At 40.7% G+C, this 24343-nt stretch overlaps 1 protein-coding gene across 2 annotated transcripts in view; it reads right to left on the minus strand.

Moving 5' to 3' along the window:
• DNAH3 (dynein axonemal heavy chain 3) overlaps window positions 1-24343 on the minus strand; it is a 248787-nt gene that overhangs the window by 16266 nt on the left and 208178 nt on the right. For both annotated transcript variants that reach the window (XM_061401328.1, XM_061401327.1), the window contains exons 52-55: window positions 15164-17305; window positions 7681-7906; window positions 4309-4553; window positions 1342-1458 (exon numbers count right to left, since the gene is read on the minus strand). In XM_061401328.1, coding sequence (XP_061257312.1) covers window positions 1342-1458; window positions 4309-4553; window positions 7681-7906; window positions 15164-17305 — 2730 coding nt within the window. The remainder of the gene's footprint in view (window positions 1-1341; window positions 1459-4308; window positions 4554-7680; window positions 7907-15163; window positions 17306-24343) is intronic.

Genomic DNA, 24343 nt, shown 5'->3' on the forward strand with positions numbered 1-24343 from the left:
CCAGGACACTTATGCACTCATTCTGTGATCTGAAGAAGAGCTCTGGGATGTGCTTCTGTGTGGCCTGGAATAATGGGAATATGGCTCACTTATTTGGAAAAGTTCTTTCACCAAACTAAAATCCACTGAACTTATGTTGTGTATGTCACTTGGGGTTTTGTTTTAGGGGACACTGTGCTGAAGTAAGGTCTGTGTCACCTTGTACTTTAAACTGAATTTAATCACTCTAAAGCAGAATTTCTGAATCTTGGCATGATTGACGTGTTGTACACTGAGTAGTTCTGTGTTGTAGGGGGCTGTCCTGTGCATTGAGGATGTTTAGCAGCATCCTGGCCTCTATCCAGTAGAACATCCATTTAGTTGTGACAACAAAAAATGTCTCTTCAATTTGCCAAATGTCCCTTAGGAGGTAAAATCACCCTTAGCTGAGAACCCCTGTGCTAAGATCTTGGTTTTGCCAGCTGTAAAACAGGGTCACTAACATGAAGCTTATAATATTACTGTGAAAACTGAATGATGTAGATAATGCACCTGACATTTGACTGGGGAAAGGATCCAGAGTTGAGGGAGGAACTTGTATGTGACCTTGAAGATGCCCAGGTTTTTCTTTTGAGCTGCACTTTGACTTTTGGCCATAGTAACCCACTCATTTAGCCCATCTAAATTAGCCCATTTTATCTCCTCTCTCTAGGATTACATGGTATTTTTCTTAAAGGCAGTGACCCAGTTTTATATATTTACATTCTTCCATATTATGTACTGGTATATATTGATGATACAGCTGATGAATTGCTTTAATACAAACCAGCAAGGGTCATTTTCACCTCAGGGTATCTCTGCTGGGAGCACTCGCCTTCTTTTTTCACCACCCACTCCCACTTTCTTCTTCCAGTAGTAAAACTCCTACTTATCCCTCAAAACCATCTTTAATGCCTTAAGGAAGTTATCCCTAATCATCCCACCCCATATCTGAAATTTAATCATTGTGCTGCCTTTCTACATTATAAATGTTCCTCTTATTGAACTTACCACTGTATTGTCATTTATTTTGTTATATTTCTCTCCCTTTGTAGACTGTGCACCACTTAAGAGGAGGGATTAATCTTGATTTTTTGGTATGTTGTTTTTTTGTTTTATAATATCCAGCATGGTGACCAGCATCAGTAAGAGTTCAATGTTTGTTGAAGGCATAAGTGAGTAAACGAATGGAGCTGGGAGCAGAGGAGCAGGAAGGTAGAGCATAATTGTGGAGGTTTGTGGTTGTCAAAACCTCCTCCCATAAATACCTGTCAGGTAGGTCAGAGCATCAAATGGCACCTCAAAACCTCCTCCCATAAATACCTGTCAGGTAGGTCAGAGCATCAAATGGCACCTCCTTGTAATCATTCAGAAACATCTGGATCTGTCGCATACTAATCCTCAGGTCAGATTCATTGAATTCATAAGGAATATTCCAACCTGCATGAGGCAAAGATGAATTAGATGCTTCAGGATGAGAGTTCTTAATTCCCACTCAGAGATTGGGCTGGTGAAGTTAAACATCATCATGGATCAAGAGCCTCTTTTCAGTCCCATGAATATTAAGCACCTTGCCAACTATTAGCTTTGGTATTTACTGTCAGCGTGGGAGACATTCTGCTGGAAAAAAAAATCCATTCTAAAGTCAATTACTTTATGGATCTCCCCATTTGTTAAGGAAGATGTTACCATCCTGGGATTTGTGAAATAGGATTACTCACCCTGGCTGGAATACCATGGTAACGTATAGAACGCCAAAAACAACACTAAAGCATAGGTTTAGTGGGAAAGGAAATGCAACCCACTCCAGTATTCTTGCCTGGAGAATCCCATGGACAGAGGAACCTGGAAGGCTACAGTCCATGGGATTGCAAGAGTCAGATACGACTTAGTGACTAGGTAGAGAGCAGTATCTGTGATTGGGCAATACTAAGTTACCTTTGAGAATTCCCCTCCTTCCACTGTATTTCCAAAGTTTATAATGATAAATGCCCAGTGGGGCTATCAGTTCAGTTCAATTCAGTCCGACTCTTTGAGACCCCATGAATCGCAGCACGCCAGGCCTCCCTGTCCATCACCAACTCCCGGAGTTCACTCAAACTCATGTCCATCGAGTTGGTGATGCCATCCAGCCACCTCATCCTCTGTCGTCCCCTTCTCCTCCTGCCCCCAATCCCTCCCAGCATCAATCTTTTCCAATGAGTCAACTCTTCGCAAGAGGTAGCCAAAGTATTGGAGTTTCAGCTTCAGCATCAGTCCTTCCAATGAACACCCAGGACTGATCTCCTTTTCGATGGACTGGTTGGATCTCTTTGCAGTCCAAGGGACTCGCAAGAGTCTTCTCCAACACCACAGTTCAAAAGCATCAATTCTTCGGCGCTCAGCTTTCTTCACAGTCCAACTCTCACATCCATACATGACCACTGGGAAAACCATAGCCTTGACTAGATGGACCTTTGTTGGCAAAGTAATATCTCTGCTTTTCAATATGCTATCTAGGTTGGTCATAACTTTCCTTCCAAGGAGTAAGCGTCTTTTAATTTCATGGCTGCAATCACCATCTACAGTGATTTTGGAGCCCCCCAAAATAAAGTCTGACACTGTTTCCACTGTTTCCCCATCTATTTCCCATGAAGTGACAGGTTGTTTCCAAGGCAAACCATTCAATATCACGGTAATCCAAGCCTATGCCCCAACCAGTAATGCTGAAGAAGCTGAAGTTGAACAGTTCTATGAAGATCTACAAGACTTTTTAGAACTAACACCCCAAAAAGATGTCCTTTTCATTATAGGGGACTGGAATGCAAAAGTAGGCAGTCAAGAAATATCTGCAGTAACAGGCAAATTTGGCCATGGAGTACAGAATGAAGCAGGGCAAAGGCTAATAGAGTGGGGCTATACAAGTCACATAAATGTATGAAGCAGGCCTGATGTAAGACAGTAGGGCGTGGCGGGACCTGCATTCAATGGAGATGTTTCATTTCCTCCCAAATAATTCACATTCAAATTAAACACAACAAAAACCTGGATTTCCCTGGTGGCCTAGTGACTAAGAGCCTGCCTGCCAACGCAGGGGACACAGGTTTGCTCCCTGGTGTGGAAGATTCCGCGCGCAGTGGGGCAGCTAAGCCTGTGTGCCACAGCTACTGAGCCCGTACCTTAGAGCCGGTGCCCTGCAATGGGAGAAGCCACTGCCATGAAGAGTAGCCCTCACTCGCTGGAACTGGAGAAAACCCTCAGGCAGCAATGAAGAGCCAGTGCAGCCAACAATTATTTATTATTAATAAATAAATGAATAAATTTTAAAAAACCCAAAAACTTGTGTTCTGGCAAACAAAACACAACTGGGCAGTTGACTATAAGCCAAATTGTTGTATGGATTTTGGGAGGTTAGGCATGGATGGAAGAATGTGGTGTGTGAGATGCAAGTGTAGAGGGAGTGTCCACTTTGGCTGTCTCATCCTTGAAACCCTAAGTGGAAGAGTCAGGTGGTATGGCGCTAACTGGGACAGGTAGAAGGAAAGAGAATGCTCGGAGAGAATCACCAAAACAATTTGCCTCCTTTGGTAACCCCCCAGAATTGCTAAGAATACCTTGGGGTGGGTCATTTCAAGAAAAGAATTGGAGGCAGCCCATGGGATTAATAATGAGAAAAATGATCCATGAGAAATGATATGAATATCCATCCATTCTCCATGAGAAAAATAATCCATCCTTAAAATCATGGTGACTTGGGATCTGTATTTAGTTTGATGATCTGTTCCAACAAGAATACTAAGTCACTTAAGTTAGGCCATGGATAGGTTACATTAATAAAGAAATTTATGTTTCTTTTTTTCAAGCAGAAGCACAGACAGATTTCACAGTTGTATTTCTTTCACTGTTATGCACATGTAAAGAGAGCAACCTAAACTGTTATAAATCACCTGGTAAAAATTCCCTGCAGAATGGCCATTGTACCCAAGCCAGGCAAATACACACCAAAGGGAAGAGCTTTCAATCTTCTCATTATCACATAACTTCAGTAATTAGGAGACCTCTGATTCTGGGGCATCACCTCTTTCCCTGACCCTGATCCTAATCTGGCACGGACACTCAGTGAAATTAATTTCAGATAAACAACAAATCATATTTAGTATAAATATGCCCCAAATATTACATGGAATGTACTTATACCTTATCTTTTTTCTTACACCTTATTTTACTGGCAACCCTGACTACAAACTTGAATGCATTTCTGCATCTGTGTGATCTTTCCCCCAGCAATCCAGGTATGCTGTCACCTCTCACCTAGGGGTCCAAAGTTTCTCCTCTCTTGAACGATGGCATGGAAGAAGCAAAGGCCAAACAATAGCTTTTGCCACATCACTGCTTTGGTACAGCTTTGGAAGAACACAGGGTCTGAGATGGGGTCATTGAGGTAAGAGCGCAAAAGATTGGCCCGGAGCCCTTTAGGGGGCTCATTGGTCATTTTAATCCCATTCTGGAGGATGCTGACTGGAAACTTCTCTGATGGATAGCTGGTTAACCAGAGTCTAGAAAAGAAACAGATCCAATTATTTAGAGCAATGTAATACATATATTAGAAAACAGTAACAAAAAAATAGCTACCATTTTTTTAATACTCTGATAGATGTTGAACCCAATGCTGAGAATTTATGTCCCTTCATTTACTTTAATCCTCACAGCCACCCTCTGATTTACCATCCCCTTTACCAGTGAGGAAACAGAGATATAGCAAGGTCAAGTGGGGCTTTCAAGGACATACCTTGTTTCTTGCTTCCAGATTACTCACAGTCTTGCTGCTGGGGGTGTCAGGGGCAGGGTGGGGGGATGCGGAAGAGGCAAAGGGAAATGGGAGCTGAGGAGGGGAGAAAGGACAAGCAAACAGTGCCAAGAAGTTTTAAAATCTAGACTGCAGGGAGGGAGGGCAGTAATAGGCTGTGGGGATACATGGGGTGGGGAGAGCAGATGTCTGCAAACTACTGAGTCAAATCTAGCCTTAACCTATTTTTATAAATAAAGTTTTATTGGAACATGGCCACACCCCTTTATTTACAAATTATTTAGGGATGCTTTCATGCTGCAACAGCTGAGTTGAATAGCTGCATTTGACAATATGGCCTGCAAAGCCTAAAATATTCACTATCTGGCCCCTTACAAGAAAAGTTTGCTGACTTCTGTCATAGAGGCCAGTGGCATTTGAAATGGGTCTTGAGAATACGGAAGATTTTTTTCCTTAAATAATAAAGTTTTACCTATGTCCGTAAAAAAATGAGAACATAGGCAAAAGTATTTAGTAAGAAACATATATATATATATATATATATATATATATAATTTTACCATCTACAGCTTAACATGTAAGCATATTGTTTTTCATTTGCTTTTCTTACTCAGGCTCAAGCTACATATATACTGTGGCATCTGTTTTGTTTCATTTTTGTGGGGTTGTTTTGTTAGACATTAGAAAGGTTTCCAACAGGCAGATTTGGGGGTGAAAAGTCATTAAAGACACAGGCTGAGCAACCACATGGAGGAAGAAAAGTTGGGGATGTGGTAAGGGCTGGTGAGCAGCCTGCTATGGTCCAAGTACAGGGCTCAGAGGGGAAGGAGAGCCCATAAACTGGTGGCCTATGACCTGACCTCAGTTTGCAGCTGGCTGATGTTTAACTCTCACCATGCAAACCAACATAATGCTGCAACATATTTTTGAAGTAGTTGCCAACTTTTACAAATCTAGGGCTTTCTTTTAAAATTCTGGCTTCCCTGGTGGCTCAGACGGTAAAGCGTCTGCCTACAATGTGGGAGACCCGGGTTGAATCCCTGGGTTGGGAAGATCCTCTGGAGAAGGCAATGGCAACCCACTCCAGTACTCTTGCCTGGAAAATCCCATGGATGGAGGAGCCTGGTAGACTACAGTCTATATGGGGTTGCAAAGAGTTAGACACGACTGAGTGACTTCACTTTCTTTCTTTCTTTAAAATTCTGGTTTCCCATCTTTCCTTTAAAATAATCAGAAAATCTGGACACAAGAGGCCTTCATGCCTGCTTGGCAACAGTTAGCTGTCACTGGGCAGGAGTAGCTCATCTCTATGGGGCATGTGCTTCTAGTTTACCACAGTCCCCACCACTCCCTACTGATATTCAACTGAGGCTGAATGCCCATGATGATAGCTACGGCAGTGTGGAAAGTGGAATATTTCTCGTGCCCAAATCCTCTTCAGTCATTTATGTTACATTGCTGGCTTGTGTAAGCACTTAAGCTTGTGACTTTGGGGTTAAGTTAAAAGTGAAAGTGAAAGTGAAGTCGTTCAGTTGTGTCCGACTCTTTGCGATCCCATGGACTGTAGCCTACTAGGCTCCTCCATTCACGGAATTTTCCAGACAAGAGTACTGGAGTGGGTTGCCATTTCCTTCTCCAACTTTGGGGTCAAGAAGTCTTAGATGTCAACATGAATAATTTTTCTTCATTGAGTATGTAACTGATAATAAATGAAACAACTCAGCATCCCATACAAAATAGAATTCTTGAAATTAATGGATTCCCTCTTAAACTTCTACATTAATCTTGTATGAGCCTTACATGAATACAATCAACTATGGCCTAATCTGGCTTTGTAAATAAACACCAAACACTTTTCTATTTTCAGGCAGACATAACTAAAATAAAAATAACTAGCAAACTTTGTTGCCTAGTACAGGATTTGGCAAACTTTTCCTATGAAGGATCAAACAGTAAGTGGTTTAGACTTGGCGTGCCATATGGTCTCTGTCACAATTACTTGAAGCATAGAAGCAGTTGTAGACAATACGTGAGTGAATATGATTATATTTCAATAAAACTATAACTCTATTTATAGACACTGAAATTTAATTTTATATAATTTTCACATGTCATGAAATATTATTCTTCTTTCTATTTTTTCAACCATAAAAAAATGTAAAGCTATTCTTAGACTGTAAGCTATATAAACACAGGCTGCAGACTGGATTTGGACATAGTTTGCTCACCCCGGTCCAGAATAATTAGATCACTGAAAATCTAAGTTAAAAGACTTGAAAGCCTATCTGGTTCATTTCATCATTCTCTAAATGCAAAAATTTAGGCCTAGTCTTGCTGGACTTTAAAGTTCATAGAAAACGAACGGCTGCTTCCAAGACTGATTAAAATTCCATGGATCTCCAGAAATAGAAGATAGAGCAAGTAGCGAGATTACAGGTGGGATTTTTTTTTTTTTTGACCAATAAGTTTTAAAACTAACTTGCTGGTATTAAATCTATCTTTTCAGACATATATCATATCACCTCCCTACAACAGTTTCTCACAGCATATACCCCAGAATCACAAGATAACTTCTTGGTGTTTCCTTTGCTTTTACAAATGTTGTCCCTTTTGTCTGGAATGTCCTTCCTGGAAAATTCCTATTTATCTTTCAATACTCAAGGTCTTCCTCAACTTTTCCTTCCTTGTCCATTCTTGTTCAAACAAGTACAGCAAGGACTGCATGGTATCAACATTATTCATATATGGTCTGCCTTCTGCTAGACTGAGAGCTTCTTAAGAGTTGAACTGTGTCTTGTTTGGATTCCCAGTTATTACCATGACATCTGGAGCTCAAGACTGGGGCCCAGAGACACAGTGGTGGGACAACATCTCACCTGAATCCCACGTTGGTGCTCTCAGGAACAATCACCTCCTCACAGATCTTCTCCAGAGCAGGCATCCAGCTTGTGGCCAGATGACAATTCTGTAAGACCACCCAGGTCCCATCTCTGATGGCACTGTTGATCATTTTGGCAGCAATAGGGCCTTGGCCTTGGCCAAGGGAGATGGTCTGTGTTTTGGTACCTCCCATGCCAAGATCATCAGCAAATTTCAGCAGGCCTGAGATCAGGAAGAAAAAGGACTTTTGAAAGAGAACAGGCTACTTAAGACCATATTAACAATAACAACACAGAAAAGGGGGTTTACATTTCATTTTTAGTGGAGTATAGTTGATCTGGCTTCCCCTGTGGCTCAGATAGTAAAGAATCTGCCTGCAGTGCCAGAGACCCAAGTTCGATCCCTGGGTCGGGAAGATCTCTTGGAGAAGGAAATGGCTATCCATTCCAGTATTTTGGGCTTCCCTGGTGGCTCAGATGGTAAAGAGTTTGCCTGTGGTCCGGGGGACCAGGTTTCGATCCCTGGATTGGGAAGATCCCCTGGAGAAGGAAATGGCAATCCACTCCAGTGTTCTTGCCTGGAAAATCCCATGGGTGGAGGAGCCTAGCAGGCTACAGTCCATGGGGTCTGTGTTAGCTTCAAGTCCACAACAAAGTAAGTCAATTACACAAATACATGTATCCACTCTTTTTTAGATTCTTTTCCCATATAGGTCATTACAGAATATTAAAAAGAGTTCCCTGTGCTATACAGTAGGTCCTTATTAGTTATATGTGTATGTGTCAATCCCAATCTCCCAGTTTATCCCTACCCTCTTTGCCCACTGGTAACTATATTTGTTTTCTACATCTGTGACTCTGTTTCTGCTTGTAAATAAGTTAATTTAGGAACTGGGCTTTTACAAACTTACTAGGAAAACTGGTATTTGGACAGTGAAATTTCAAGTAGGTCTCTTTCACATCTCTCTTCCTCAGAGGCAGCCAGTGTTATATTTTGTTTGTGAGTTTTTCTTCTTTAATGATTTTTCAGTTCAGTTCAGTTCAGTCGTTCAGTCATGTCTGACTCTTTGTGACCCCATGAATCAGAGCACGCCAGACCTCCCTGTCCATCACCAACTCCCAGAGTTCACACAAATTCATGTTCATTGAGTCAGTGATGCCATCCAGCCATCTCATCCTCTGTCATCCCCTTCTCCTCCTGCCCCCAATCCCTCCCAGCATCAGGGTCTTTTCAAATGAGTCAATTCTTCACATGAAGTGGCCAAAGTATTGGAGTTTCAGCTTTAGCATCAGTCCTTCCAAAGAAATCCCAGGGCTGATCTCCTGTAGAATGGACTGGTTGGATCTCCTTGCAGTCCAAGGGACTAGCAAGAGTCTTCTCCAACACCACAGTTCAAAAGCATCAATTCTTCAGCACTCAGCTTTCTTCACAGTCCAACTCTCACATCCATACATGACCACAGGAAAAACCATAGCCTTGACTAGACAGACCTTTGTTGGCAAAGTAATGTCTCTGCTTTTCAATACGCTATCTAGGTTGGTCATAACTTTCCTTCCAAGGAGTAAGCGTCTTTTAATTTCATGGCTGCAATCACCATCTGCAGTGATTTTGGAGTCCCCAAAAATAAAGTTTGACACTGTTTCCATTGTTTCCCCATCTATTTCCCATGAAGTGATGGGACCAGATGCCATGATCTTAGTTTTCTGAATGTTGAGCTTTAGGCCAACTTTTTCACTCTCCTCTTTCACTTTCATCAAGAGGCTCTTTAGTTCCTCTTCACTTTCTGCCATAATCGTCATGTCATCTGCATATCTGAGGTTATTGATATTTCTCCCAGCAATCTTGATTCCAGCTTGTGCTTCTTCCAGCCCTGCATTTCTCATGATGTACTCTGCATATAAGTTAAATAAGCAGGGTGATAATATACAGCTTTGACGTACTCCTTTTCCTATTTGGAACTAGTCTGTTATTCCACATCCAGTTCTAACTGTTGCTTCCTGACCTGCATACAGATTTCTCAAGAGGCAGGTCAGGTGGTCTGGTATTCCCATCTCTTTCAGAATCTTCCACAGTATATTGTGATCCACACAGTCAAAGGCTTTGGCATAGTCAATAAAGCAGAAATAGATGTTTTTCTGGAACTCTCTTGCTTTTTCTATGGTCCAGTGTTTGTTGGCAATTTGATCTCTGGTTCCTCTGCCTTTTCTAAAACCAGCTTGAACATCTGGAAGTTCATGGTTCACGTATTGCTGTAGCCTGGCTTGGAGAATTTTGAGCATTACTTTGCTAGCATGTGAGATGAGTGCAATTGTGAGGTAGTTTGAGCATTCTTTGGGATTGCCTTTCTTTGGGACTAAAATGAAAACTGACTTTTTCCAGTCCTGTGGCCACTGCTGAGTTTTCCAAATTTGCTGGCATATTGAGTGCAGCACTTTCACAGCATCATCTTTTAGGATTTGAAATAGCTCAACTAGGTGTGTTTCTTTTATGGTCTGTCTCAGAGACAATATTAATCTGCTAGGATTGCCATAACAAATAACCAAAGACTGGATGACTTAAACAACAGAAATTTATTTTCTCTCTGCACTGGAGGCTAGAAATAAAAAATCAAAGTGCTGACAGGCGTGGTTTCCTCTAAGGCTTCTTTTCCTGGCTTGTTTGTGGCCATTTTCTCCTCACATCGGTAAAGCGTCTGTCTAGAATGCCAGAGACCTGGGTTCGATCCCTGGGTTGCGAAGATTCCCTGGAGAAGAAAATGGCAATCCACTCCAGTACTATTGCCTGGAAAATCCCATGGATAGAAGAGCCTGGTAGGCTACAGTCCATGGGGTCGCAAAGAGTCAGACACGACTGAGCGACTTCACTTTCACCTTCTCCTCACATCATATTCTCATTGTGTCCTTGCATGGACTTCTTCCTGTCATTGTATCTGTGTTCTAATCTTCTAAGGACATCAGTCATATTGGATTAGGACCTACCCTAATGACCTCACAATTAACTATTTAAAAACCTTATCTCCAAATACAGTCACATTCTGAGGTATTAGGAATTATGTCTTTAACATACAGACTCGGGAGGGACAAATTCAGCCCATAATATCCTCATAATCCTGGGGGGAGGTATTAATTCTCTTAATTGTTTGATGTGCTGATTATCCCTTATAGTAATGTGCTTCCTCACATAGTTTATAATTTTTTTTTTTATTGTCAGTTCACAATCAGCAAGTTTGTGTTATTCTGTGGGAGTCTGACATACTGTGGGTTTAAGTAGTGCCCTAACAGAACAATTTTTTATACACAATCACTAGTGTCCCCAGGGTTTTCCCATTCTGGATCAGTTTTACGGGAAATTTCTCAGCTTGAGAATCCCATACCACAGGGTACTATAACTCTAAAACCCTCATCTGCATATAGCCTAGGCTTGGTATTTTAATTTCTCACAGAACAATTGTTGCTTTTTTGTTTTTACCCAGGCTCTAGGCCAGTGACAAGCTTCTGCATTGCTTCCTGAGTCAGTAGCCTAAATTTCAGACTTCTATGGGAAAAAAATACATGAATTTGAAACAAAACAAATAAAACTTCTAGAAATGGAAAGCATTGTTATTGAAGATAAAAATTCAATGTGGAAGTGTTACTCTCTCCCATTGTGTCTAATTCCTTGTGACCATATGGATTGTAGCCCATCAGGCTCCTCTGTCCATGGGATTCTCCAGGCAAGAATACTGGAGAGGGTAGCCATTCCCTTCTCCAGGGGATCTTCCTGACCCAGGGATCAAACCTGGGTGTTCCGCATTACAGGTGAATTCTTTACCATCTGAACCACGAGGGAAACCCAAAGATCACATGAAGTCCTTCGAGCCACAGGTCCTATGCTTGGTCTGGGAAGACTGTCACGGAGCAACATTAAGCCTTTGTGCCACAACTACTGAGCCCCATGTGCTGCAACTACTGAAGCCCATGCATAAGAGCCTGTGCCCCGCAACAACAGAAGCCTCCTCAATGCACTTCCATGAAGAGTAGCCCCCGCTCGCTACAAATAGAGAAAGCCCATGTGCAGCAATGAAGACCCACTGCAACCAAAAAGAAATACATTTTCAAAATTAGCATTAAAAAAGCAGGTTGAATGCAGCCAAAAAGAGAATGAGTGGAAAGTAAGGTCTGCAATCAATGATGTACTCAGTAGTGACAGGAACCCTAGGTTTCCAGATACCATGACCCAATAAAGGAATTGGGAGTTCCTTGGAGAAACACTTGTTCAAGATAAGCCTGAATGATATATGGTAGTTCTACACAGCAAGGACGTTATCAAAAACTACTGGGGTTATATGAAAAGCATATAGCCATGGAGGTACTCCTATCCTAATAGGCTAAAGGATGAATAATCTGAGCATCAAAAAGAATGATGGCAGGAGTGGAGTAAAACACTGCTATATGTGAAACATCCACTATGTTAAAACCCAAGCACTAATAAATGTACCAGAAAACCACCTTCTTCGTGCTTTCAATACTCTGAAAGCTGGTAAATAGAGTATGAGCCAAGAACCTTTGCTTCCTGGGTAAACCAAAGAGTTGATAAAGAAAAATTCTTCTTTATGGAAGAGTTCCAGCTAATTTATGAGGGAGGAATGATAGAATTAAATTCTCATCATTTTGCAGTCCCTAATGCAATAATGCATCTGGGTAATGATTTTCTAAGGCCAGTAAAACCATTAGGTCATTGGTTCCCAACATTGGCTGCATGTTGAAATTATTTGAAAAGCTTTATAAAACACAATGCCTGGGTCTAACCTACAAAGATTTTAATTTAATTGGTAGAAGGCAAGGCCTGCACATGAAGATTTTCTTTTTTTCAGTTTTTAATTAAGATGTTCTCTTTATTTCATTCTCATTCTTGAAAGATAGACTTTATGTTTGCATATTTTCCTTTAGCACAATGATGGCATTATTCCACAAACTGCATTGTTGCTATTGAAACACTGGTTGCTAGTCTAACTGCTGTTCTTTATAGGTTATCTTGTTTTTCTCACTGGCTGCTTTTAATTTATTTTTATCAAAGCATATAGTTGATTTACAGTGTAGTGTTAGTTTCTGCTGTACAGCAAAGTGATTCCGTTATATATACATTCTTTTTTATATTCTTTTCCATTATGGTTTATCCTTGGCTACTGAATACATTCCTCTGTGCTATACAGTAGGGCCTTATTATTTATCCATTCTATATATAATAATTTTCATCTACTAACCCCAAACTTCCAAGCCTTCCTTTCCCAACCCCTCCTTGGCAATCACAAGCCTTTTCTCTATGTCTGTGAGTCTGGTTTTGTTTCATAGACAGGTTCATTTGTGCTGTATTTTAGATTATACATATAAGTGATATTATACAGTATTTATTTTTTCATGGAGATTTTCTTAAAGTTCTTTAGGTGATTTCAATGTGCAGCCAAGAGTGAGAGCCACCATATTAGGCGAAAGGCTGATGGGAAATTTTATAAAGGAGGCAGTAGAGGAGTATTGACGTGAATCCCACTGACAACTCCTGAACCCACTGATCGATCTTAATGATAGACGACAACCAGACTGTATCTGTCTCCTAATACGACACACTATGAGGGACACAGCGTCTGCAGCTGCCTGGGACATCATCCAAGCTGAATCTGATGAAGCCTCTAGTAGAGAGGGACAGGAATAAGGAACATACAGCATTAGATTTTACAGCCCTGTTCTCTCCCAACACATCATCATTTTACAGAGCATATTCTACTGTTTCCTCCATTTCTTTTCTCTACTTTTCCTAGTTCCCCTCTTTTTCCTATATAAGCCTACCACAGAAACAACATAGGGGAAGAAGCAAGATGCTAGTAAGGGGTCATGAATTGAGCTTTGACAATAACAATAATTTAAGTGTTGGAACCTGGAAAAGTACCAGTTCATTTCAGCTCCTCCTTCTGATTTTCTTTGAAGCAGGCTTTCTAACAAGGTCAGAATACATGTCCAATTTCTGTTTTCACAGGAGAACTGCCAATCTGGCCACTTACATTTCTGATATTCTTTTTTCAACAACAGAGAAAACTAAAGCTTTAAGATCCCCTAACAGAATAGAAAACGAATCTGTTTCTATCAGTAACTCATACCCTTTTACGTGCACACACACTTTCTGGAAAATTACACAAACTACTAGCAGCAGTTATTTCTGGGAGAGTTAGGAGTAAGATGTGCCTTTAGCTCTTCTAAACCCCAGTACTATTTATATCGTGGTCTGGATAATCCTTTGTTGTGGGGGCTGCCCTGGGCATCGTAGGCTGTTTAGCAGCATCCTTTACTTCTACCTACTAGATGCCAGTAGTACCCCCTATTTGTGAGAACAAAAATGTTCTCCCACTTTGCCAAATGTCTGTTGAGGTAACAAAATGGTCCTAATGGAGCCATAATCCTATGCTTTTTGCTTTTTTTTTTTACTACATGAGGCATCAATTACTCAAAAAATTTAAAGATTCAAAGAAGAGAAAAAGCATAGCTGAGAGGAACAATGGTCTGAGAAAATGGTCTAAGACAGAGGTGATAAACTAGCAGTCACCAGGCTAAATCTAGCCCTGGCTAAGATGCTTTTTGAACTTTGGTGTTGGAGAAGTCCCTTGGACTGCAAGGAGATCCAACCAGTCCATTATGAAGGAGATCAGCCCTGGGATTTCTTTGGAAGGAATGATGCTGAAGCTGAAGCTCCAGTACTTTGGCCACCTCATGGGAAGAGTTGACTCACTGGAAAAGACTCTGATGCTGGGAGGGATTGGGGGCAGGAGGAGAAGGGGACGACAGAGGATGAGATGGCTGGATGGCATCACTGACTCGATGGACGTGAGTCTGAGTGAACTCCTGGAGTTGGTGATGGACAGGGAGGCCTGGTGTGCTGCGATTCATGGGGTCACGAAGAGCTGGGCACGGCTGAGTGACTGAACTGAACTGAACCCTCTTAAAGTTTAAAAAAAAAAATTGAATGAGTTATCAAAATTTAAAAATGGGTGATTTCTGGGACTTCCCTGGTGGTCTAGTGGTTAAGAGTCTGCCTTGCAGTGCAGGGGACACAAGTTCAATGCCTGGTCAGGGAACAGAGATCCCACATGCCTCAGAGTAACTAAGCCAGTACACCATAATGAAAGATCCCACATGATGCAAAGAAGATGCCATATGCTGCAACTAAGACGTGATGAAGCCAAATAAATATTTTTTTAAATGGATGATTTCTACCTTTCTGGTTTCTCTTGAAGAAGCAGATAATCTGATCATCCTAAGATCACATTATCAAATGGCACAATACAAAAGAGCTGCCCTCTTTAGGCCAGAAAAGAAGTCTTATGTTGTCCCAGCCCTGCCTTAGTCTGTTAATTGGAATGCCCTTCAAAGCCATTTGAGTTTGAGATTCCTGCTCAATAGAGACAAGCTATTGTTATCCATTAATATTCCTCACACAACATTCTACCCTTACCTGCCATTGGGTCTGCACCTGGAGATAACACGAATATCAACGGTGCACAGCAGTTGGAATCACTGTAGGACCCCTGGAGATCAAACGTAGGGGCTTCAATGTACACACTTCCCATGTGTTCAGCAATGAACCCCCGAATGGCTGGAATCATTTTGTCAGGCCGCAAACATCGGAGGATCACCATCCTCTCCAAACCATGAAGAAACTTCCAAGATCCAGGGAATGTTTCCTCATGGGGCCAGGCTGAGTCATAGATGAACTTCCATTCATTACCATTTTGTTCCAAATGTTCCATAAGGCCTTTCAGTTTTGGCAATGCCGATGCACGGACCACTTCTGCCCATGCCTTCTCAGACAGCCACTCAGAAACTGGGTTGGGAAAAGGGTTGTCCAAGGCAATGCCTCCAGTTAGAAGAAAGTACCAAATTTCCTCATTAATTTGCTTTTTCTCTTTCATGATTCCTATTGTCAAGAGGAGGGAGAAAAGCAGCTTGTCCTTCTCAAACAGAGAGCGGCAGACGTTGTTGTAGATGCTGAGGGTGAAATGATCAATGATGTACTCAATTCGTAGCTCTAGTTCCTCGCTCTTCTTGCTATGGGCCAGAGACTGCATGTAGAGGTTTATGAACCATGTCAGGGAGTACTGGTACATGGGTTCAATGTGGGCCAGGTCAGAGATACAAAAGAAGATGGTGGCAGAATGAACAGCCACTGGCTTGTAGCCCATACGGGTCTCATCGATCTGTGTTTCTGTCACTGAAGCAATTTCCTGTTTCTCAGAGATTTCTTCAGATAGCACTTTGGAAGAAGACAAAATTTTTATGGCAGTCTCATCCTCAAGTATGTTGCCCTCAGAAAGGGAAAGGACCTCCAATATCTTATCTTCAATTTCCTTTAGTTGTTTCTTGTTCTTGGCACTTTCCACAATCAACTTGTTCTTTTTCTCTTCAAGTTCTGGCTTCTCCTTGGCAGCCACGATGCCAAGGAGTTGATCTTGGAGGCCCAAGGGAGTGATCATAAAGTTGAGGAGACAGACTTTCACGGCCACCTCAGGGAGGTAATGTGGGTTCCTCAAACGGGTTGTGATATATAACTTAAAATCTCTGGAGTATTCGATGATGTTTTCACCAAGCCTCATGTACTCAACCCCTTGCTGTTTGAATGTGGTCTTGAGCAAGATGGGTTCAATAAAGGCATCCAACTCTTCCCCAACATTTTCTAGTAAGACTGGGGTACCAAACTGCAGGGCATGTTCTAGCGTCCTCACATAGTTCGTATCCGAGAACTTGATGACTGACAGCTTATTTGCTTTCTCCATATTCTTGATCCACTTATTGGCCTGCCCCTGAGGGTCAATCATTAAGGCCCAGCGTCTGGAATTGGATACAATGATGCCATTGTCAATGGAGAAGGAGTCAATGGGAAGCCCAGCAATCTGCCAGGCACGAATTTTTACAGGATCTCCTAATGTGTTGCTAAGACTGAAGTCACTGGAGCCAGGGATGACCTTGTCCTTACATTGCGCCAACCACTGCTTCTGGCACTCAGCCCGATAATCCACAGTAAAGGCCCCCAGGTAAGCCACAGTCCCAGAGGACAACAACACATCCCCCGTCAGATTAGTATAACGGATACCCAGCTGCCGAGCGGCTTCTGTCCATCTGTCTTTCTCTCCTCCAAGACCACTAATCAGTTTTTCTGCCCTGATCAGCTTTTGGGAACAGATTTCAATGTTTCCCTCCAGTGTCTTTTTCTTGGTATTCATCTCTTCAAAGTCGTCGTTCAGGGCCTGGAGGCGGTCTTCCACTAGCTTCAGCTCTGCTCGCTTCTGGTTCAGTTTCTGCATCTGTGTGTCCAGCTTCCCCTCAGCCTCCTTCAGCCGCTCCCGTTTGGGAGCCACCACTTTGGCCACACGATCATACACCTCCATGGCCCTCACCCACTTGCACAGACCCTCACATGCAGATGATACATTTTTAATTACAGCAGGCTGGAAATCTGGGTGATCGATAAACCTTTCCCGGATCCGCTTCATGATGACTGGGGGAATGTTGTCTTTGTCATATGTCTTGAGACTTTCCAAGAATTTCAGATCTCCGAGAATCTTTCTCGATACCCCCCAGTAATCTTCTATCATTTTACCTGTTTGGGACAAGAAGTAGAGATAAAGCTATTTTTAAAAAATTTTATTGGAGGATAATTACTTACAGTGTTGTGTTGGCTTACTGCCATACAACAACATGAATCAATCAGAAGTGCACACATATCCCCTCCTTGAGCCTCCCTCCAAGCCTGCCCCTCCTGCCATCCTACCCCTCTGGGTTGTCACAGAGCCCTGGGATGAGCTCCCTGTGTTATATAGCAACTTCCTATTAGCTAAGAGATAAGACTATTATTAAGACATCCTGCCTGAAATTTGCAGCCCTGCAGGGGCTACTCCTCATATTTAGCAAACAAAACAAGACAAACAAACAAAAAAAACCCCAAGATCCTACAGAGGAATTTTAGGGCAGAGAATATACATGTCATTACATATTTTTTCAAGCTCATAGAATGTATAATACCAAGAGTGAAACCTAATGTAAACTATGGACTTTGGATGATAAGATGTGTCCATGTAGGTTCATCACCTATAACAAATATACCATTCTGATGGGAGATGTTAATAATAAGGGAGGCTATGCATGTGTGTGTGACTATACAGACCTATACAAGGTCTGTGTAGTCAAAGTAATGATTTTTCCAGTTGCCATGTATGGATGTGACAGCTGGACCATAAAGAAGGCTGAGTATCAAAGAATTGATGCTTTCAAACCATGGTGTTGGAGAAGACTCTTGACAGTCCTTTGGATGGCAAGGAGCTTAAACTAGTCAATCCTAAAGGAAATCAACCCTGAATGTGCATTGGGAAGACTGATGCTGAAGTTGAAGCTCCAATACTTTGACCACCTGATGTGAAGAGCCTACTCATTGGAAAAGACCCCAATGCTGGTAAAGATTGAAGGGAGGAGGAGAAGGGGACAACAGAGGGCAGAATGGTTGGATGGCATCATCAGCTCAATGCAGCTGAGTTTGAGCAAGCTCTGGGAAATGGTGATGGACAGGGAAGCCTGGTAAGTGAAGTCCATGGGGTCTTAAACAGCTGGACACTGTTGAATGACTGAACAACATGCAAGAGTAGGGGCAGGGGGTATATGAGAAATTTTTGTATCTTCAACTCAATTTTTCTGTGACCTTAAAACCGCTCTTAAAAAAAAAAAAAAAAAGATCTTAAATCCCAAGCTCCTCTCCATCTCATCTTTGCCTTGCTCCCTGGTCTTTAATTACAAGAAGCTTCCTTCAACTTCCTGATGATCCCAAGTGCTTGCCTAACATGAGCTTTTCACCTAGGTTGTAAATGGCATCTAGATGGCTCCTGAACAAACTTCAGGCTCACTTTAAAAGCCACCTCTATATGGAAAGGGTGAATTTAACTCAGATGACCATTATATCTACTACTGTGGGCAGGAATCCCTTAGAAGAAATGGATTAGCCATCATAGTCAACAAAAGAGTATAAAATGCAGTACTTGGATGCAATCTCAAAAATGACAGAATGACCTCGGTTTATTTCCAAGGCAAACCATTCAATATCATGGTAATCCAAGTCTATGCCCCAACCAATAATGCTGAATAAAGTGAAGTTGAATGGCTCTATGAAGACCTATAGGACCTTTCAGAACTAACACCCAAAAAAGATGTCCTTTTCATCGTAGGGGACTGGAATGCAAAAGTAGGAAGTAAAGAAACACCTAGAGTAACAGGCAAATTTGGCCTTGGAGTATGGAATGAAGCAGGGCAAAGGCTAATAGAGTTTTGCTAAAAGAATACACTGGTCATAGCAAACATCCTCTTCCAATAACACAAAAGAAGACTCTAATGGACATCACCAGATGGTCAACACTGAAATCAGATTGATTATATTCTTTGCAGCCAAAGATGGAGAAGCTCTATACAGTCAGCAAAAACAAGACCAGGAGCTGACTGTGGCTCAGATCATGAACTCCTTACTGCCAAATTCATACTGAAATTGAAGAAAGTGGGGAAAACCACTAGACCATTCAGGTATGACCTAAATCAAATCCTTTATGATTATACAGTGGAAGTGAGAAATAGATTTAAGGGACTAGATCTGATAGATAGAGTGCCTGATGAACTATGGACAGAGATTCATGACATTGTACAGGAGACAGGAATCAAGACCATCCCCAAGATAAAAAAATAAAAAAAGCAAAATGGCTGTCTGAGGGGGCCATACAAATAGCTGTGAAAAGAAGAGAAGTGAAAAGCAAAGGAGAAAAGGAAAGATATACCCATGTGAATGCAGAGTTCCAAAGAATAGCAAGGAGAGATAAGAAAGCATTCCTCAGTGATCAGTGCAAAGAAATAGAGGAAAACAATTGAATGGGAAAGACTAGAGATCTCTTCAAGAAAATCAGAGATACCAAGGGAAATTTCATGCAAAGATGGGCTCAATAAAGGATAGAAATGGTATGGACCTAACAGAAGCAGAAGATATTAAGAAGTGCTGGCAAGAATACACAGAAGAACTGTACAAAAAAGATCTTCATGACCCAGATAATCACAATCGTGTGATCACTCACCCAGAGCCAGACATCCTGGAATGAGAAGTCAAGTGGGCCTTAGGAAGTATGACTAAGGACAAAGCTATTGGAGGTGATGGTATTCCAGTTGAGCTCTTTCAAATCCTGAAAGATGATGCTGTGAAAGTGCCGCACTCAATATGCCAGCACATTTGGAAAACTCAGCAGTGGCCACAGGACTGGAAAAGGTCAGTTTTCATTCCAATCCCAAAGAAACGCAGTGTCAAAGAATGCTCAAACAACCACACAATTTTGCACTCATCTCACACACTAGTAAAGTAATGCTCAAAATTCTCCAAGCCAGGCTTCAGCAATACATGAACCATGAACTTCCAGATATTCAAGCTGGTTTTAGAAAAGGCAGAGGAACCAGAGATCAAATTGCCAACATCTGCTGGATCATGGAAAAAGCAAGAGAGTTCCAGAAAAACATCTATTTCTGCTTTATTGACTATGCCAAAGCCTTTGACTGTGTGGATCACAATAAACTGTGGAAGATGCTGAAAGAGATGGGAATACCAGACCACCTGATCTGCCTCTTGAGAAACCTATATGCAGGTCAGGAAGCAACAGTTAGAACTGGACATGGAACAACAGACTGGTTCCAAATAGGAAAAGGAGTACGTCAAGGCTGTATATTGTCACCCTGCTTATTTAACTTATATGCAGAGTACATCATGAGAAATGCAGGGCTGGAAGAAGCACAAGCTGGAATCAAGATTTTTGGGAGAAATATCAATAACCTTAGATATGCAGATGACACCACCCTTATGGCAGAGAGTGAAGAAGAACTAAAGAGCCTCTTGATGAAAGTGAAAGAGGAGAGTGAAAAAGTTGGCTTAAAGCTCAACATTCAGAAAACTAAGATCACAGAATCCAGTCCCGTCACTTCATGGCAAATAGATGGGGAAACACTGAAAGCAGTGGCTGGCTTTATTTTCTTGGGCTCCAAAATCACTGCAGATGGTGATTGCAGCCATGAAACTAAAAGACGGTTACTCCTTGGAAGGAAAGTTATGACCAACCTAGACAACATATTAAAAAGCAGAGACATTACTTTGCCAACAAAGGTCTGTCTAGTCAAGGCTATGGTTTTTCCAGTGGTCATGTATGGATTTGAGAGTTGGACTGTGAAGAAAGCTGAGCGCCGAAGAATTGATGCTTTTGAACTGTGGTGTTGGAAAAGACTCTTGTGAGTCCCTTGGACCGCAAGGAGATCCAACCAGTCCATCCTAAAGGAGATCAGTCCTGGGTGTTAATTGGAAGGAATGATGTTGAAGCTGAAACTCCAATACTTTGGCCACCTGATGCAAAGAGGTGACTCATTTGAAAAGACCCTGATGCTGGGAAAGATTGAGGGCAGAAGAAGAAGGGGTTGACAGAGTATGAGATGGTTGGATGGCATCACTGACTCAATGGCCATGAATTTGGATAAACTCCAGCAGTTGGTGATGGACAGGGAGGCCTGGCATGCTGTGGTTCATGGGGTCGCAGAGTCGGACATGACTGAGTGACTGAACTGAACTGAACTGAACTATGGAGTGTTTTCTTTCATCTCGGAGGCTAGAATATCCATAAATGCTTTATAGATTGCAGAAATGGGAATCTGTGATTTTTTTTTTTTTTTGGTTTAGTTTTAACTGTGTGCTTCTCCCTCAAAGCTGTAACCTTCTGGGGGAGGGCAACAAGATTGCAGAGTAGTATGATACTGAGCTTACTTCCTCTCATGAACATATTAAAAAATACATCTACATGTGGAGCAAATTTCTTTGAAAACCAACTGGAGACTGGCAGGAAGACTCTTTGACAACCAAGGCTGTAAACAGAGATCCACATGGAGCTGTTCAAGAAGAGAGGAAAAGCAATCAGGTTGGGACATGTGCCCCTGGGAGGTGACATTAGAGGTATCATAATTGTAATGGCAAAAATTAAAGATAGAGAATTCTAAAAGCAGCAAAAGAAAGGCAGAGTCACATACAAGGGAACTCCCATAAGGGTATCAGTTGATTTTTCTGCTGAAATTTTGCAAGCCAGAAGGCAGTGAAATTATATATTTAAAGTCCTGAAAGGAAAAACCCTACAACTTAGGATACTCTCCTAGCAATACTATCATTCATAATTGAAGGAGAGATAAAAACTTATCAGACAAGCAAAACCTAAGATTTCATCAATACTAGCCAAATCTAAAAGAAGTGTTAAAGTGTCTTCTTTAAGTGGAAAAAGAAAAGACTATAACAAGAAGTAAGAATTTATAGGAAATGAAAATCCCACTAATAAATGTACTTATATAGTATAGGCTGTGGATCAATCAGTTAAATAAGCTAGTATGAGGATTAAAAGACAAAAAATTGTTTAATCAACTATATCTACAATAATCAGTTAAGGCATAAACATGAAGATGTACAATATGACATCAAAAACACAAAACATGGAGGAAGGGAGTGAAAATATAAATATTTTAGAATGTGTTTGTATTTAAATGACTATCAGATTTAAACAAGTAGATACACTTTATAGGTCAACACATATTACCCCTATGGTAACCACAAATCAAAATAAAAAATCTATGATAGATACAACAATAAATAGAAAGGAACAGGGCATAAGGATAAAAGAAAATGATCAAACCATAAGGGAAAGGCTAAAAGAAGGAAATAACTGAGAAAACTACAAGCACAACCAGAAAAGAAGTAAAAAAAAATCTCAATAAGTTTATAGTTATCAATAATCATTTTAAATGTCAATGGACTAAATTCTCCAATAAAAAGACATAGAATGACTGACTGGATTAAAAAAAAAAACAAACAAACAAGACTGCTGCTAATAAGAGATTCTTCTTAGAGCTAAAGACACACAGACTGAAAATGAGGGGATGATAAAGGTATTTCACAAAATGAAAATGAAAAGAAAAGTGGGGGTAGCAACACTCATATCAGATAAAATAGACTTTAAAACAAAGTCTATAGCAAAAGAAAAACAAGATCATTGTATAATGATAAAGGGATCCATACAAGAAGAAAATATAACATTTGTTAACATATATGCACCTAATACAGGAGCATACAAATATATAAAGCAAATATTAACAGACATAGGGGAGAAACTGACATTAATACACTAATAGGAGGGACTTTAGTAACACCTTACTTACGTAATTAGATCATCCAGAGAGAAAATGAATAAAGAAACAGTGGTCTTAAATGACACATTAGACCAATCGGACTTAACAATGTCTAGAGGAAATTCCAACCCAAACCAGCAGAATACACATTCTTTTCAAGTGCTCATGGAATGTTCTCCAGGATAGATCACATGCTAGGCAATAAAACAAGTCTTGACAAATTTAAGAAGCTAGAAATTATATCAAACTTTTTTATTTTTTCTGATCACAACAATGTGAAACTAGAAAAACGATTACAAGGAGAAAAATGATAAAAACACAAAAATAAACTACTAAAAACCAATGGGTCGGTGAGGAAATCAAAGAAGAAATCAGAAAATACTTTGAGACAATTGAAAAGAAAAACAGAATTTTCCAAAATCTATGGGACAAAACAAAAGCAGCTCTAAGAGAGAAGTTTATAGTGATATTGGCATACCTCAAGAAACAAGAAAAATCTCAAACAACCTAATCTGCCAACTAAAGGAATTAGAAAAAGAGAAAAAGAACAAAGCCCAAAGTTAGCAGAGGGAAGGAAACAATAAAGATCAAAGAAAGATAAATAAAATAGAGATAAAAATAGAAAAGATCAATGAAACAAAGTCCTAGCCACAGCAGTCAGGCAAGGAAAAGAAACAAAAGCATCCAAATTGGCAGGGACAAAGGAAAACTGTCATTATTTCCAGATAACACATATTATATATAGAAAACCCTGAAGTCTCCATGAAAAATTATTAGAACTGAAAAATAAATTCAGTAATGTTGCAGAGTACAGGATTAATATACAGAAATCTGTTGTTTTTCTATACATTAATAGTGAAAGAGAAAGCAAGAAACCAATCTCCTTAAAATCATCAAAAAGAATAAAATACCTAGGAATAAACTTAACTGAGGAGGTGAAAGACCTATACTGTGAAAACTATAAAACACTGTGGAGGGAAATTGAAGATGGTACAAATAAATGGAAAGATATCTCATGCTCATGAATTGAAAGAATTAATATTAAAATGTCCATATTACCCAAAGCAATCTAATGTAAAAACCTTTCAAAATATTAAAAACAGAACTAGAAAAAATAATCTTAAAATGTATATAGAACAACAAAAGACCCTGAGTAGCCAAAACAATATTGAGAAAAAAAGAACAAAGCAGAAATTATCTCAGTCCCTGACTTCAGACAATATTACAAAGCTACAGTAATCAAAACAGTATAGGACTGATAAAGTAAAACAGATGCAAAGATCAATGGAACAGAATAGACAGCCCAGAAATAAACATGTTCACTTGTGGTCAATTAATCCATGATATAGGAGATAAAAAGGGCTTCCCTGGTGACTCAGATGTCTGGTAAAGAGTCCACCTGCAATGTGGGGGACCT

The sequence above is a fragment of the Bos javanicus genome, chromosome 25, assembly GCF_032452875.1.
Source record: "Bos javanicus breed banteng chromosome 25, ARS-OSU_banteng_1.0, whole genome shotgun sequence".
Taxonomy (NCBI): Eukaryota; Metazoa; Chordata; class Mammalia; order Artiodactyla; family Bovidae; genus Bos; species Bos javanicus.